This window comes from Penicillium chermesinum (assembly GCF_028974085.1).
Source record: "Penicillium chermesinum strain IBT 19713 chromosome Unknown utg000005l:1.0-4115287.0:1.0-4118363.0, whole genome shotgun sequence".
NCBI classification, from domain to species: domain Eukaryota; kingdom Fungi; phylum Ascomycota; class Eurotiomycetes; order Eurotiales; family Aspergillaceae; genus Penicillium; species Penicillium chermesinum.
Window position 1 is genome coordinate 2,495,956 of NW_026695315.1, and position 13,158 is coordinate 2,509,113.

A 13,158-nucleotide genomic window follows, 5' to 3' on the forward strand; every position below is an offset into this window, starting at 1 on the left:
ATCAGCGGGATCCGCCCGCCGGTCACGTGCCGGTTATCGTTTATCTTTTTTATCATCAATTTTTTTTTTCTTTTTGGGGAGCGCATTTCGCTGGACTTGGCATTCACTTTTTACGCCGCCATGAAGTTGTCAAACCAGTCAGAGGTCCCGGTATATACCATCTCTGGCTCAAATACCGCGCGACCACTTCCAGAATGGCTTGCTAGACGCCGAAAGCGCAGCTTGAAAGATGATCCCGAGTATGCGAACCGGGTGGAACTGCTTCAAGACTTTGAGTTTGAGGAAGCCAGCCAGTGCGTCCGTGTCAGTGAGGATGGGCAATGGGTCATGAGCACAGGTATGCTTTCTATCTTTGCAACCTACTATGCTCCAAGAAAAAAAACTGACTAATGGCTGTCGATAGGCACCTACAAGCCACAAATTCATACACATTACCTCCCACAGCTATCGCTGTCGTGGGCACGACACACGGTTGCTCTGAATACGACTTTCATTCTTCTCTCCTCCGATTATACCAAGTCCCTTCATCTTCAGTCCGACCGCTCCCTAGAATTCCATACACCGTCCGGATGCCACTATACCACCCGCCTCCTCGATACGGACGTGACCTTGTCTATGACCGGCAATCGACCGAGGCTCTGATTCCTTCAGTCGGTGTGAATCGAGATGGACTCGGTGAAGTTTTCCGGTTAAACCTTGAGCTTGGACGATATATGCGCAGTTTTGAAATCGACGTTGGTGGTGATGACTTTACTTCTTCTGGAGCTGGCACTTTGCAAGGAGGCATCAACACCGGAGCTGTCAATACCGCTGCTATTGCGGAGGAAAGCCATGGTCTGCTGGCATTTGGTACTACTATGGGGACAGTTGAGCTGTGGGACCCAAGAGCCAAGGGCCGCGCGGGCATTCTATCACCACCCACTCAGGCTGGCCCAGAGGAAGGGCGAACAGAGATTACTGCTTTGGAGTTCCACCGCTCTGGCTTGACGATGGGAACCGGTTCTTCAAATGGTCTTATTCACCTCTACGACCTTCGGTCTCCGGTTCCTCTCCTCAAGAAGGACCAAGGCTACGGCTTCCCCGTGCACACGCTCAAATTCCTCCAGCCTTCGACCGAATCCCGAGAGGCGACTATGGACCCCAAAATCATGTCTGCGGACAAGCGTATCATCAAGATCTGGGATCCTCGCGACGGTAGCCCATGGACTTCAGTGGAGCCTGCGGTTGATATCAACTCTGTAGCATGGTGCAAAGACAGCGGAATGCTGCTTACGGCTAACGAGGGACGCCAACAGCACTCGTTCTTCATTCCTCAACTGGGCCCAGCCCCGAAGTGGTGCTCATTCTTGGATAACCTCGTGGAAGAGATGGCAGAGGACCCTAACGATCCCAATGCCTTTACCAGTGCCCAGGCTGGCGCTGTCTACGACAACTACAAGTTCTTGTCTGTTCCTCAGCTTCGTACGCTCAACCTCGAACACCTTATTGGACGCACTAATCTCCTGCGCCCGTACATGCACGGTTACTTCGTTGCTCAGCGTCTCTACGAAGAGGCACGCTTGATCACTAACCCGTACATCTGGGAAGAGGAGCGCGCCAAGCGAGTGAAGGAGAAGATCGAAAAAGGAACGCGAGAGCCGCATCCGCGGCAAGAAGAAGGCCGCTGTCAAGGTCAACAAGAAGCTGGCCGAGAGGCTCATGGAAGCCGAGGAGAAGAACGAGCGCCGAAAAGCCCAGCGTGTCCTGGCCCGTGGCGGCGATGAGGAAATGGCCGACGCAACCCCGGCCTCCGACGAGAAGAAGAAGAGCGGAGTGCTTCACGACAGCCGTTTCGCCAAACTGTTCGAAGACGAAGATTTTGCAGTCGACGAAACCTCTCGCGAGTTCCAGCTCGTCAACCCCAGTACCGTGCCCGAGCGCAGTGAACGAAAGGAACGCGGCCTCACGGCCGTCGAACAAGAAGCAGTCGACGATGTCCCCTCTAGCGGAGAATCGGATTCCGAAAGCGAGCAAGAGAGGAGGCCCAAGGAGAAGCGATCTAATAAAATCTCCTCAGCAGACTACAAGCGAACCAAGCGTCCTCCACCACGCATGGAAGTCTCATCTTCGGCGCGCACAGGCTCGGCTCGAGACCGTTCTTTCGGTTCTCGTGCGCAGAACATGAAGCCGAAAGAAAGAGCGGTCCGACAGAGCGGCGTTACTGGCGCCAGAGAGGTCAGCTTCATGCCTGCTGGCAAATCCAAGCGCCAAGAGCCTGAGGTGAAATATGATAAGACAGAGTTCCGCTCAAAGGAACGCCGTAGTGCGTCTGGTAACGCTTTCCGGAGAATGTAGTTTCAATTCCGGACTATCCTCTTAATGGCCATTCAGTTATTTTCTTGATTGTACCAAAGTTGGCAGATCTCGATCCTCTTGGTCCTGTATTTCGTCCTGTCTATGGTGTCCCGAGGCGTATGCTTTTGTTTGCATATACTGGGTTGGTTCATGTGTTTGCATCAAGGACTTTTTTTTTGTGATACCTCTAGCGACGACCTGGAAACAAAAGTATTGGATTTTCAATTCAGAACGCATGCGGCTGAGTAGTAGCAGCAATGTCTGTTTAGTCTCTTTATTTCGAAGTCCTATAGACTCATCGACATTACGGGTGCCTTTTGAGACTGCGATCATTTTATTGTAAGCCAGAACTCAAATCCAAGTCGTATATCTAGAGAGAGAGATATATTGTCTTGAATGAATTTTCTAATAAATTCTTGAAGGCATAGTGAGAAGTAACTTATGGTTAGATAAGAGCAAACTGCCAGAGTTCGCAAGACTGGCGTAAATCGTATCAATCATGCAAAGCTTTGAAAGAGAAAGCCATCCTTCAACCTGACTTGAGATGAAAAGGTGACAGATCCAAAGGTGAGAGGAAGACAACCAAACGAGGACATAACCAATTTCTATGCAGTGCTTTGAAGCAGAGTGAGAGTTCAGTCTATGAAGTAGCCAACCCAAACTAGGAAAAATTTTGGAAAAGAAACGAAATGACAAAACCACTCAAAACGGGGTATAAGGAAGTCGATCTCAGACGGCGGTGAATGACGCGAAAGGAAGACGAGAGAAAATGAGAGGATCCATAGGTGTGGATCAAAAGAGGCCGAAAACAACCTTCAACCCCAGCTCGTTCTAATTCCAGGGTTGAAATCCAGGAAGACCATGTCCGCGACGCCCACTGCCTCGGCGAGAGCCACTGGCTGAGTCTGTGCCGCCATGGTTACCATGGCGGTTTTCTTCCAAACTGCGCCGGGAAGCACCGAAGTCGCTCATTGCGAAAAGCAAAGGCTCATCGTCTTCGAAAGTTCCCTGCGACTGTGGTGCACGGCTCGTGCCAAACCGCTGGCCGGAGCCGCGGCGAACTTCCAACGTTGAGTTGCCACTGTTGCTACCGCTGGCATTGCCATCACGTTCGGTATCTCGTTCGGTGAGGTGAGGCGGGATAGTGCCCCCACGGACCAGACTACTCGACGCAGAACTGAGGGACTGTGGGCCGCCAGAGAAGCCTCGGCCCCTGGAGCTGGCGAATCGGGGCTGGTAGACATTTGCGTTGGAGGAAGAGGATGTAGCAACAGGCACAGAGGCGGTCTGACCACGGTCGCAAGGCCCGTCAAACGGCTCCGTCGTGGAGGCGACACGTGTGCTAGGGTCTGCCAAAGTGCTTGTTATTGGTTGCCCTGCATGACGTGGCTGGCTTTGTGCAGAGTCTATACCTTCTGTCTCAGCTCGCCGCTGCATGTGCGATCCACCGTCAACTCCAAGGCTGACGCTACGTATGCCGAATGGGAAGAGTTCGTCTTCGTCGCTTGCTGTAGCCGGTCGCCGTCGCTGAGCAGCAGAACTTGACCGACGATAGGATGGATCGAAAATCCGAGGCGACGTTGGAATATCAATTGCTCCTGCAATGGTAGAAGCACGCTGCGTCGATTCCCCCCTCGGGTTCTCCTCGACTGGAGACTCGTGTTCAATGTGTAGGCCTCTGGTAGTGCGCTCGGTGCTAACATTATCTGCCACACTGTTCGAACTGAGACGCGATCGGATTGCAGGAGTATGGGGAGTATGAGGAGACATTGGTTTCCGGGGGGTGAAGCCGTGGAAGTAGATGTACCGGCAAGTGTAGGCGGAACCCCAGATAGAGGCTTGCTCGATGAGAGAGGAGCGCTGAAGGTGTAATGAAGAAGAGATTGAGTCTGAGAGAACGGCATTGGACTCGCGCATCCGCTGGAAGCGCGCCAGAGCAGCAGAAGCGCCAGAAGTTGGACGATTACCAGCTTGCTGTGAAGAGACACTTCGGTTAAGCAGATCCTTTTTTAGGTCTAGTTCTTTGAGAAACTCCGAAATGTTTTCATCATCGGCATGCATCGATTCAGCACTCGTTCCCGTCGCCTCGGCGAGAAGACCTGAGCCAGGTTGCACATTTGATGATGCTGCACTGGCCCTACCACTTGAGGCATCATCGTCGCCTCGGGATAGGCCACCAGAGGGTCTATTGCGGCGATGGCTAAATGAGCTACTATACCTAGAAATGGATGCTGGCTTGGGAGAGGAAGAGTTAGAAGACGAAACGGCTTGGTCTGCCGGACGAGAGATAGGTCGGCGTGCTGATGCAGCTGTAGATGGCGGAGGCATGATACGAGAATCCACAGAGGTTCCAGTGGAAGGACGCGCCATAGGCGTATTGCGTGGAGACACACTGAGCGGAGGATCAGTTAGAGCGGGAGAGGCTGATAGTGGTGGCGCTTTGAAGGGCTGGAATGACACAGAGGGGCGTCGAGCAATATTTGATGCACCGTTTTCACTGGCAATCTGGGCTGCTCGACCAGACGCCCCTATCTTCACGGGTGACAACAATCTCTTCGAAGCCGAGTCTGGTGATGCGGAAGTAGAAGTATTTTCTCGTGCTTGCAATGTTGATACGGGATCTGTATCGGTTCGAACTTTCAGGCAATCTGGTTGATGCCACATGCTCATACTACCCCATGCTTGAGACCAATCTGGATTTTCAGGTACTCGTCGCTCAGCCGGTACTGAACTCACATGAGGATTCGGTCGAACGATGTCCTCCGAAGGCAATGAGGGGCGGAATATCTCATCGTCTGCACCCATGAAGCGTGAACTCAGCAGGGCTTCCGAATCATCGACCCTGAAATCACAGTTCGTCCGGTATGTAACCTGCACGGAAAAGGGACCTGCTGGGGATTCGGTGACTCCAAAGCTGTATGTGTCCACGACCTTGCCGTCTCCTTCGTACAGAGGAACTGTAAGCGCATCAAGTCTCTGGCTACTGGACGCAGGCCCCTGTATCACTCGGTATTTGACCTGCAAAGCTGGGTTTAGTCGTAGCTTTTTACTGCGCTGCGAGAACTTCCAAGCCGGCAAAAATTTCGAATAAGTGAACAGTGACCGGAACAGAACGATACTTTTCTTGTACACGGTTGGTAAGATGGAAGTTAAGTCGGCAGGAAGCCTGCTCGACGGCTGACCCAGTTCGATTCTCCAGCGCTCTAAAATGATATCATCAGAGTCCGCTGGGGATTGCTTGGAGTTGGAACGAAGCCCACAGGCTACGAGTGAGTCTCGCACATCCCATCGTTTCCCATTATCATCCAGTATCACCAAGCTCTCGTTGTTAGTCAGGCCCTTGGTGTTCAAATACGTTTCGATGATGAGAGGTGGTGGCGGTACATCGGAAATGTCGCAACTTCGCCATGTTCGGAGCGGCTCTCGCAGCACATCAGTATCTTTGATCTCGACGTTGAACTGTTCGGCAGAAAGCGGTTAGCGGCTTGCTTCGCAAGGCGCCTAATACAGAGAACTGGTCATGGAAACGTACCCAACGATTGATGCGGGGATCCTGAGAACCTCGGTTGAAAGAAGGAGGTAAATCAGCCCGAGCATCCAGAATGATCAGAGCTGCCTTGGTATGGTAATTCTAAAGAGATTTGAGAAATATGTTAGCTCGCTCTTTCCTGTTAACGGCGAGCTCTGATTGCATACCGCTACAATCTGGTTCAGTTTAGCGATAGCCTCTTTCCCGGGTAATGCCTCTTTGGCTGCCTCCGAGGAATCTGAGCCAGCTTCAATACCGAGGCCCCTTGCAATATTTGTGCGGATATCGGCGGTTGGGGAAGCTGGAGCGGAGTCTTGTTCGCGGAGGTCGCTGCGGATTGAGGTGGGCTGGGAGGGAAGGTTGGGCGGCGGCGCCCGTGATGGCACCGCCGGAGTTCGAGGGTGCTGATGCATCCCAGCAATCTTCTCTCTGGTCAGATGTGCAGCTTTGGAAAGGGCGATTGAACAGGAGCTTACCCAGGCACGTGGATGGGGACGCTATCAGCAAGAGATTCGTTATCAGGAGTATTGTCGAAGAGTGACCGAGGTAAAGCCGGCCATGCTAACAAAGTGGTAAACTGCGCGAATAGAGATAGAGAAGTATGGGAGGAGCCACGCGGCGCCGGGGGGGTGGTTGCAGATTGAGTTGTTCAGAGAGTAGGAACCAAGCATATCATTGCCCGTTGGGCCTGGGACCTTCGGGGCCTGGGGGGAGCTTCTCCGCATCCAACTAGTCAAACGAGCGGGATCCGAGAGGTTCACAACACGGGATTTTGTGAAACCTTAGGGGCCAAACACCATGATGTGGAAGAAGGGAAGACCCTAGATATACCGAAACGGCAGGATGCGAGATGCGGAGAGGCGGAGAGATTGTGACGCACACCCGGTGACTCGACAGGTCTCGAGTGTTCAAGTCAGCCTGGAAACGCCACCACAGCTGATCATGTCTACTGCAGAATTGTTTTTCCACGGGCCAACGGTTTCTGCTTCTGAAGCAGAAACAACGGGAAAAATCAAAAAGAAGGAATGTGCATCTACACCATGGGTTTCTGCCAGGACAATGCGGAACCGATCACGTCTTTCACGGGTCCCGTCGTATCGCTAATCGCGACCGAAAGATAAGAACTTCCCACCTGATCGCCCTCAGCTGATCGGCGAGGCTCGAGACTTGACCTACTTGTTGCCTTGGGGATTGATGGCTTATGCTCAGCAGTTAACTGTCTGGCAGGCAAGGCTTTGTTTCGACCAAAAAGATCCCGCGAGGCTGTTTTGTCTACCAAACGAAGCACGACCATCGCCTGGGTGATGTGCAGATCGGGTCTGGACTGACGCTTTAGACCCCCTTTTTTTTGCGCATTCGGTCGACCTGTGCAGCAGAGCCGCGAGAAAATGACGCAAATAAGCACGAAAGGGTAACCATTCAAGAGAAATCATTCGAGGCAACTCCGTGATGTAGCCTACGGAACTCTAGGCATCCTTACCCTCTACCCAATCATTAAATTACACATAGTTACGGTAAGTCTTGGAACTTAAAATTTATTCAAGATTAAAAGGGTAACTTAAAGATTATATACTGGTTCCTTGAGGGAACTAGATTGCGCAATGCATGAAGATTATACACATAGATTCCACCTTCAAGCCACTCAGTGCCAAGTAACGACGTCTTCAAGCACAGTAAGGTTCTTCTTAATGTCGGAATCCCCAGTGCCAGCCTTGGCCAAGACCTCCACAAGCTTGATCAAGATGGGTTCAAGGTCGGCTCCAAGAGCGAGCGGGTTCAGTATACTACCCAATTCGGTGTTGCGAGTGCAGCCCTTGTCGGTTGTCCCCGCAAAGGCCGCCTCGACGAATTTGATAACTTCAGGTAAAGCGATCACTTCAGTGGTGATATGACCTCCAGCACCGTAGGTGGTGAATTTCACATCTGCACCGTAGTCACACCACGAATCAACAAGAGTCGATGTATTGGCGTACGGAATGATCTCATCGTACGTAGCATGGTAGACAAACACAGGTGCGGCGGGGGTCTCCGACTTCGTCACTCCCATGGTATTCTTCTGGAGAATCGAGCGGATAGTAGGCTCATAGAGAAGACCCCTGCCGAGGGTCTGGAAGTCAGTGGATAGAATAGACTTCTCCGGGAAGTTGATCAGATCACCAGGGGCACATGTAGCCTTGGCCTTGTTGAGGGCCGATCTGCCGTTATCGGTAATGATGCGGTCCAGCACGGGGTTGATCAGGGCCCCATAAGCACTGGGCATGGCTAAGCCAGCCACGGCGGGGGAATGAATCCACTGAAGAGGGTATCATCAATGTAGACCAAGGTTCCAGTGAGGTTGGCAGGTGTACCTCCTTGAGCCCAGCCCTTGATGTCCAACTCCGAGGCATAGGATGGCTGCAGAGAAGCTGCCCAGCCAGTAGCAATAGCACCTCCTGAGTAGCCAGTGCCAACGATCTGTGGGGTTTTTGTGTTGAACCCGAGGGTACTGAAGCTACTGATAGCCCGCATGCCATCAAGAACGCCTGTGCCCGCAAGGCGACCTGGGCCGAAAGCCGCATCGGGACCCTCGTAGTCGGGGGACGCAACAACGTATCCCAGAAGAAGGTAAGCTTGGAGAATCAATTGCTCGGCAGACGTGAGCAGATCGGTCTGGGGTGCAGCGAGCTGGTAGGTATAGCTGGGGTCACAGATCGAGGCTGAGCTGTCATATGCCGTTTGGAAGAAACAAAACGATCTTTCTTGGCATTCGTGGGTTTGAAAACAGTCGTCACAGTTGCGATTGCAGATCCATTGATGGCAGTAGTGCGATACAACAGCTGGTACGACTCTACTGGGTCTGGGATCAGTCCGAAAAAGGCGACATTAATCTTGCGTTGTCGAAGAATGGTGCCTGGTTTGGAGGATTCAAACCCTGCTGGGGGGTCATAGAATGGATCACTGCTAGGGGACTTGGGTAGACCTCGGCGTGCCAGAGGAGCGTGGACAATGGGTACAGCCGCTGCTTGCGTAGAGGTAATGGCCGTCATGAGAGCCATAACGGCCATTATGAAATAGCCCACTGGCATGCCCAAGTGTACCATTGTGGGAGCGGAGACAAATGGTCGATGGAATGTTTGGATGAGCTTGTCAGGGAGTAAACAAGGGGGGGAGGAGGGGGGTTTGGATCTAAATACCCTGTCTTACTGGTATGAATGTGATGTAAATTCCAGCCGAGGCACCCACTTTCTTGCTTTGCAGGTTTTCATCTCAGATCGACCGTTCTTCCCCTGGCAATCTTTGTTCCCTCACTCTTTCGAGCCTCTCGGGGAGGCACTTGCCGACCAACATGCAGCTCGTGAACGCTGGATTCAACATCGAATATCTTCTGGCCGCTTCTGACAGGAGGCCTCCTGATTGTGAGATCTGCATAGTTGTTGTCCCATCGATCGACATCAACTGTTTCAGGCACGGAGAACTCAAATTTGTGACCTCGGATGGGGCCATGGAAAGGGGCTTGATCTCCACACTACTAGTAAGCGACGCGAAAGTTCGGTTGACCCCGCACCCCAGAGTTCTTTGTAGGGCTGTGATCGACGGGCTTACCACTACTGCGTAGTAAGGATATGGACGTTCCCAACGCTGGATGCAACGTTTCCTGCACTGGCAGCCAGCATGCTCCGACTTTGCATATGATCGAAGGGTCTCTGACCTCCGAACGTACCGCGGATGAACCTGTCAAAACCTGCCTGGGCAAATGCACCTCCACAGAGGTGGTATATTCAGCGGCACAGATCGGATGCCCTTCAAACCCAATAATAAGCCTATCCTAACTGAGAAGCGCCGCGAATTGGCACACAGCGAACCGCGCCCCTTATATGCACCGAGGTAAAGTTGAAAGTTGAACGACTCCGAATCGACGAACGTGCTCGGAGTTTACTTGCAGGAAGGATGCCTAACCTCTCAGCATGCATGCGTGCCTCGGGAATATTTAAGCAGATTTCTCAAAAACGCATTATCTATCATCTGATTGATTCAGGATAATTATGGTCAGGATGTCAACGGGCTCATTCAATAATCCTCGCTCAAAGTCTTGGGCTGACATCAAACGACCAACAGCGAGTTGATCGGCGCGAAGATTGAGAGGGTCCTCATTTGCCAAATGTCTAGTTTATTGGCTCTGCAAATTACCACAATTCTTGTCAGTCTCACGTTGGCTCGACGATTGGTCCATATAGTCCGCCTGGTTCCGTCTTAGCCGCAAAGTTCCGTTCTCCCATCCACGCTATTCCCTTCTCGTTACTACAGAAAAGGGGTTGGGCTGATCAACTTCCAGCTGCGCCCTGTTATGAAGATCCTCAAACCCAGAAAATAAGGTCGAGGTATTCTCGTCCACCGCAGCCATCGCCGACAGGAACACCACCACTATAGGGCCGATGTGCTATGACACTTACGCCAATACAGCAACGGATTCAACGTCCTGAACTGAGACATTCCAAAAAAGACATTAATCAGAGTACAACCCTCAAGAAAGAGCACATTGATCGAGAGCGCATTTTCATTGCTTGCGCTTTCCTTTGTGTTTCCCAACCTACATAGTATGATAGTAGTTGTAGAATGGTAGATACATGCATGCGGCCTACGGCCATGTTCTGCTGGGCAACAACGGCCGAGTAAAAACGATAGTGGTGAAGGCATCTAGTATCCCGCAGTGTGCCACTATCACCGCTCTTGGGACTTCGAACCTTTTTGAACCTGGGCAGAGCTATTCAGCAGGGCCGAGAATGGAAAGCACACTGGAAATGAAATCCTCTGCGGATATTTCCTTGTTATCCATGAGAACCTTATGGTGCTCGACCTTCTCCTTGATCTCGTCGTACGCTGCCAGGTCCTTCATCTTATCAACGACAAATTTTTCGACCTCCTCTGTATGCCCATATTCCTTCATACACTGATCCCACCATTGCGCGCCCTTGTAATTTCGCAGCTGCATACAAGGAAAGGTCAGATCATCAAAGAAGCCACTGGAAAGGAGCATATGGAGCCACATAGCGCCTTCGTCTCTGGACCATTTGACCAACTCAGTGAGTTCTCTCTGACCGCTTTCTTTCATTCTTGTCTCTTCCTCCTCAAGTACGCGTATGAAGACCTCGAGACATTTGAAGTAGCGATCAGTAGCCTTTGGGGCCTCTCCCGCTTCGAAGTCCCACTCGTCGTTGACAGGACGATCAAGGAGAAGCCACCAGGGAGCAGATCCAAATAATTGAGCTGGTCCGGCATAGACCCACTCGATATCCACCACGCCGGCGATGGTAAGGTCATCCTTACTTCGAACGATCACATTTGCCATGCCGAAATCATCACGTATGAGTTTGAAAGGGCCGCGGTCGTAGGTTGTATTTGTTGATTCGGGGATCAGAGACTTCAATATGTTCAACTCCGCGTATCTCGATCTTGAACTCAGCGGCCCTGCGATTGAATTTGGTTGACAGAGGAGCTGCTGCCAGTCTTGGTTGTTGACGTATTCGACGTATTTTCTAGTGGATTGGAGATCATGCGCCCAGACACCTAATGCTATTAGCCTAATTTCATGTTTGAGGTCGTCCGTATCACAAACCAAATGTATTCACGTCTCCTACCCTCAGAATCTCATGCGCCTTCCACGTGAGCGGCCGGCTAGGGGCAGCGAATCTTGTCTTCCGAGTTGGCAAGTTGCCAATCCGGTCGAAGTTGATCTCGAATATTTGCAACATAATATTTGCCATCTGTCTGTAAACGTATTCGATATTGGTCTCTGGGATTTCTTCCTTAAGAAGTCTGGAATGGCCCCCACCAAAAACATCGTTAAGGCAAACACCCTCAATGAAGTCCATCAGAGATAAAAGGACCTAAACCCAGCTGATTTTCTTCTGCAAGTCCCCAAGCATGAATTTTGGGGACAGGTATAGTTGTCTCCTCATATATGAGGAAGAGTGCTTGGACCTCCATAGCCACCTTTTCATTTGCGTATTCGGGAGAAATACTGCTAGCACGAGGAAGGCGAAGAAACCAAGTTATTCCATTATCGAAAATAATTTGTTGGCTAATATTGTAAGACCCGTTGATGAATCCCCCTTCTAGCCGACATGGGAGCTTTTCAGGATAAAGCAGAAGCCCAGCTGCAAATACGTCCGTCCGCACGAGCGGTATTTACGTTCTTCATCCAAACAGCCTCTTCCGCCGCATGTAGCATGTCAAGAGACTTATTGTAGTCCATTCAAGCTCCAGTTTTTCGTGAGGCACAGAGAAGCGTGTGGTAAAGGACGAAATAAGAATACGGACGAGAAGCACAAGGGACCTGATTTACCTTCACAGGCTCTCGAGTACTTCCGTACTGACTGCCAAGTCGCAAGATGCACACCCAACGGGAAAGGGGGCCACGATATTATGAAGATAATTTAAAAAAAAAGAAAAGAAAAGAAAAGAAAAGAAAAAAGAAAACTTTGTTACTTTTGTTTTGTCAGATCGCCGAATCCTCAAAGTAACCAGATGATTTAATCTTTACAAAGAGTGAAAAGAGAAGGGTAGGACGGGATGGGACGGGACTAAGCAGAATAGAGCTGGTGGGTGACAAAGTTTATTGGCCAAATTCTTAACGTGACTCTGGGGAACCATAAATCTCATGGCGGAACAATTGCTGACCACTTGGACGTCATTTATGCAGATGGTGGGATATCAGCTACTGCAAAAACAAAAAAGCACTTCTCGATAGATTCGTATGATTGGAAACAGCACAAGCGTGTGGAATAGTTGGCATATAAGAAGGCCAGGATACCCCCTCAGAGCTTGAGCCTTCTCTATCATCAAACCGATCGTAAACTGTGTCATGGTCTTTTCCAGTCGACCAACCTTTGCTGCCCTCCTGCACTGGCCGACTGAGTTGGTTTCGAACGTGCTACAGTGCTTTCCTACGCCACGAGCTTCCCGCCGCGAGTCAGAGTGGTTTGATATGGACGGCGCAGTCGAGCGAGAGGGCACCATGGATGGCCTGGAAGTGTGTCTTTATCTGACTATCCCTGGTTTTAGTTAACGTTTAAGGTTGTCCGTGCTTGGTTCACTATCAATCCTGATTTCCCTCCAGAGAATGTCGTCCGGCACCACAGCTCTGACGACGTCAAAGTCATAGTATCTCTGCCATGCCAGCGTGGAAACAGAGAGCTCCTAGAGCTTTTCGTGGCCGAGGCTGATGCGGAAAGGGTTCGCCGTTAATTCAGTATTGATTGACTCTGCTGCTGGGCAGTAGAGACCCTATGGTCCTCTCCCAGAAGCCAGAAGTCTTA

At 51.1% G+C, this 13,158-nt stretch overlaps 6 protein-coding genes across 6 annotated transcripts; 3 read left to right on the forward strand and 3 right to left on the reverse strand.

Moving 5' to 3' along the window:
- Positions 1–120: 120 nt before the first annotated feature.
- N7468_007105 (WD repeat NOL10/ENP2 family protein) lies at positions 121–2,334 on the forward strand (the record flags this gene model as incomplete). The annotated part of the gene is made up of 4 exons (XM_058476401.1): positions 121–337; positions 404–518; positions 551–1,604; positions 1,627–2,334. 4 exons carry the CDS (start codon positions 121–123, stop codon positions 2,332–2,334), a joined length of 2,094 nt encoding a protein of 697 aa, XP_058329291.1.
- An 831-nt stretch (positions 2,335–3,165) lies between these two features.
- On the reverse strand, positions 3,166–6,588 carry N7468_007106 (uncharacterized protein; the record flags this gene model as incomplete). The annotated part of the gene is made up of 4 exons (XM_058476402.1): positions 3,166–5,793; positions 5,867–5,965; positions 6,031–6,360; positions 6,406–6,588. 4 exons carry the CDS (start codon positions 6,586–6,588, stop codon positions 3,166–3,168), a joined length of 3,240 nt encoding a protein of 1,079 aa, XP_058329292.1.
- Positions 6,589–7,505: 917 nt separating this feature from the next.
- On the reverse strand, positions 7,506–8,907 carry N7468_007107 (uncharacterized protein; the record flags this gene model as incomplete). The annotated part of the gene is made up of 3 exons (XM_058476403.1): positions 7,506–8,115; positions 8,139–8,488; positions 8,551–8,907. 3 exons carry the CDS (start codon positions 8,905–8,907, stop codon positions 7,506–7,508), a joined length of 1,317 nt encoding a protein of 438 aa, XP_058329293.1.
- A 281-nt stretch (positions 8,908–9,188) lies between these two features.
- On the forward strand, positions 9,189–9,458 carry N7468_007108 (uncharacterized protein; the record flags this gene model as incomplete). Its single annotated transcript, XM_058476404.1, has 1 exon — positions 9,189–9,458. One exon carries the CDS (start codon positions 9,189–9,191, stop codon positions 9,456–9,458), a length of 270 nt encoding a protein of 89 aa, XP_058329294.1.
- Positions 9,459–10,604: 1,146 nt separating this feature from the next.
- N7468_007109 (uncharacterized protein) lies at positions 10,605–11,712 on the reverse strand (the record flags this gene model as incomplete). Its single annotated transcript, XM_058476405.1, has 2 exons — positions 10,605–11,413; positions 11,457–11,712. 2 exons carry the CDS (start codon positions 11,710–11,712, stop codon positions 10,605–10,607), a joined length of 1,065 nt encoding a protein of 354 aa, XP_058329295.1.
- A 992-nt stretch (positions 11,713–12,704) lies between these two features.
- N7468_007110 (uncharacterized protein) lies at positions 12,705–13,087 on the forward strand (the record flags this gene model as incomplete). Its single annotated transcript, XM_058476406.1, has 2 exons — positions 12,705–12,872; positions 12,905–13,087. The coding sequence occupies 2 exons, from the start codon at positions 12,705–12,707 to the stop codon at positions 13,085–13,087; spliced, it is 351 nt and encodes a 116-aa protein (XP_058329296.1).
- Positions 13,088–13,158: the final 71 nt, after the last annotated feature.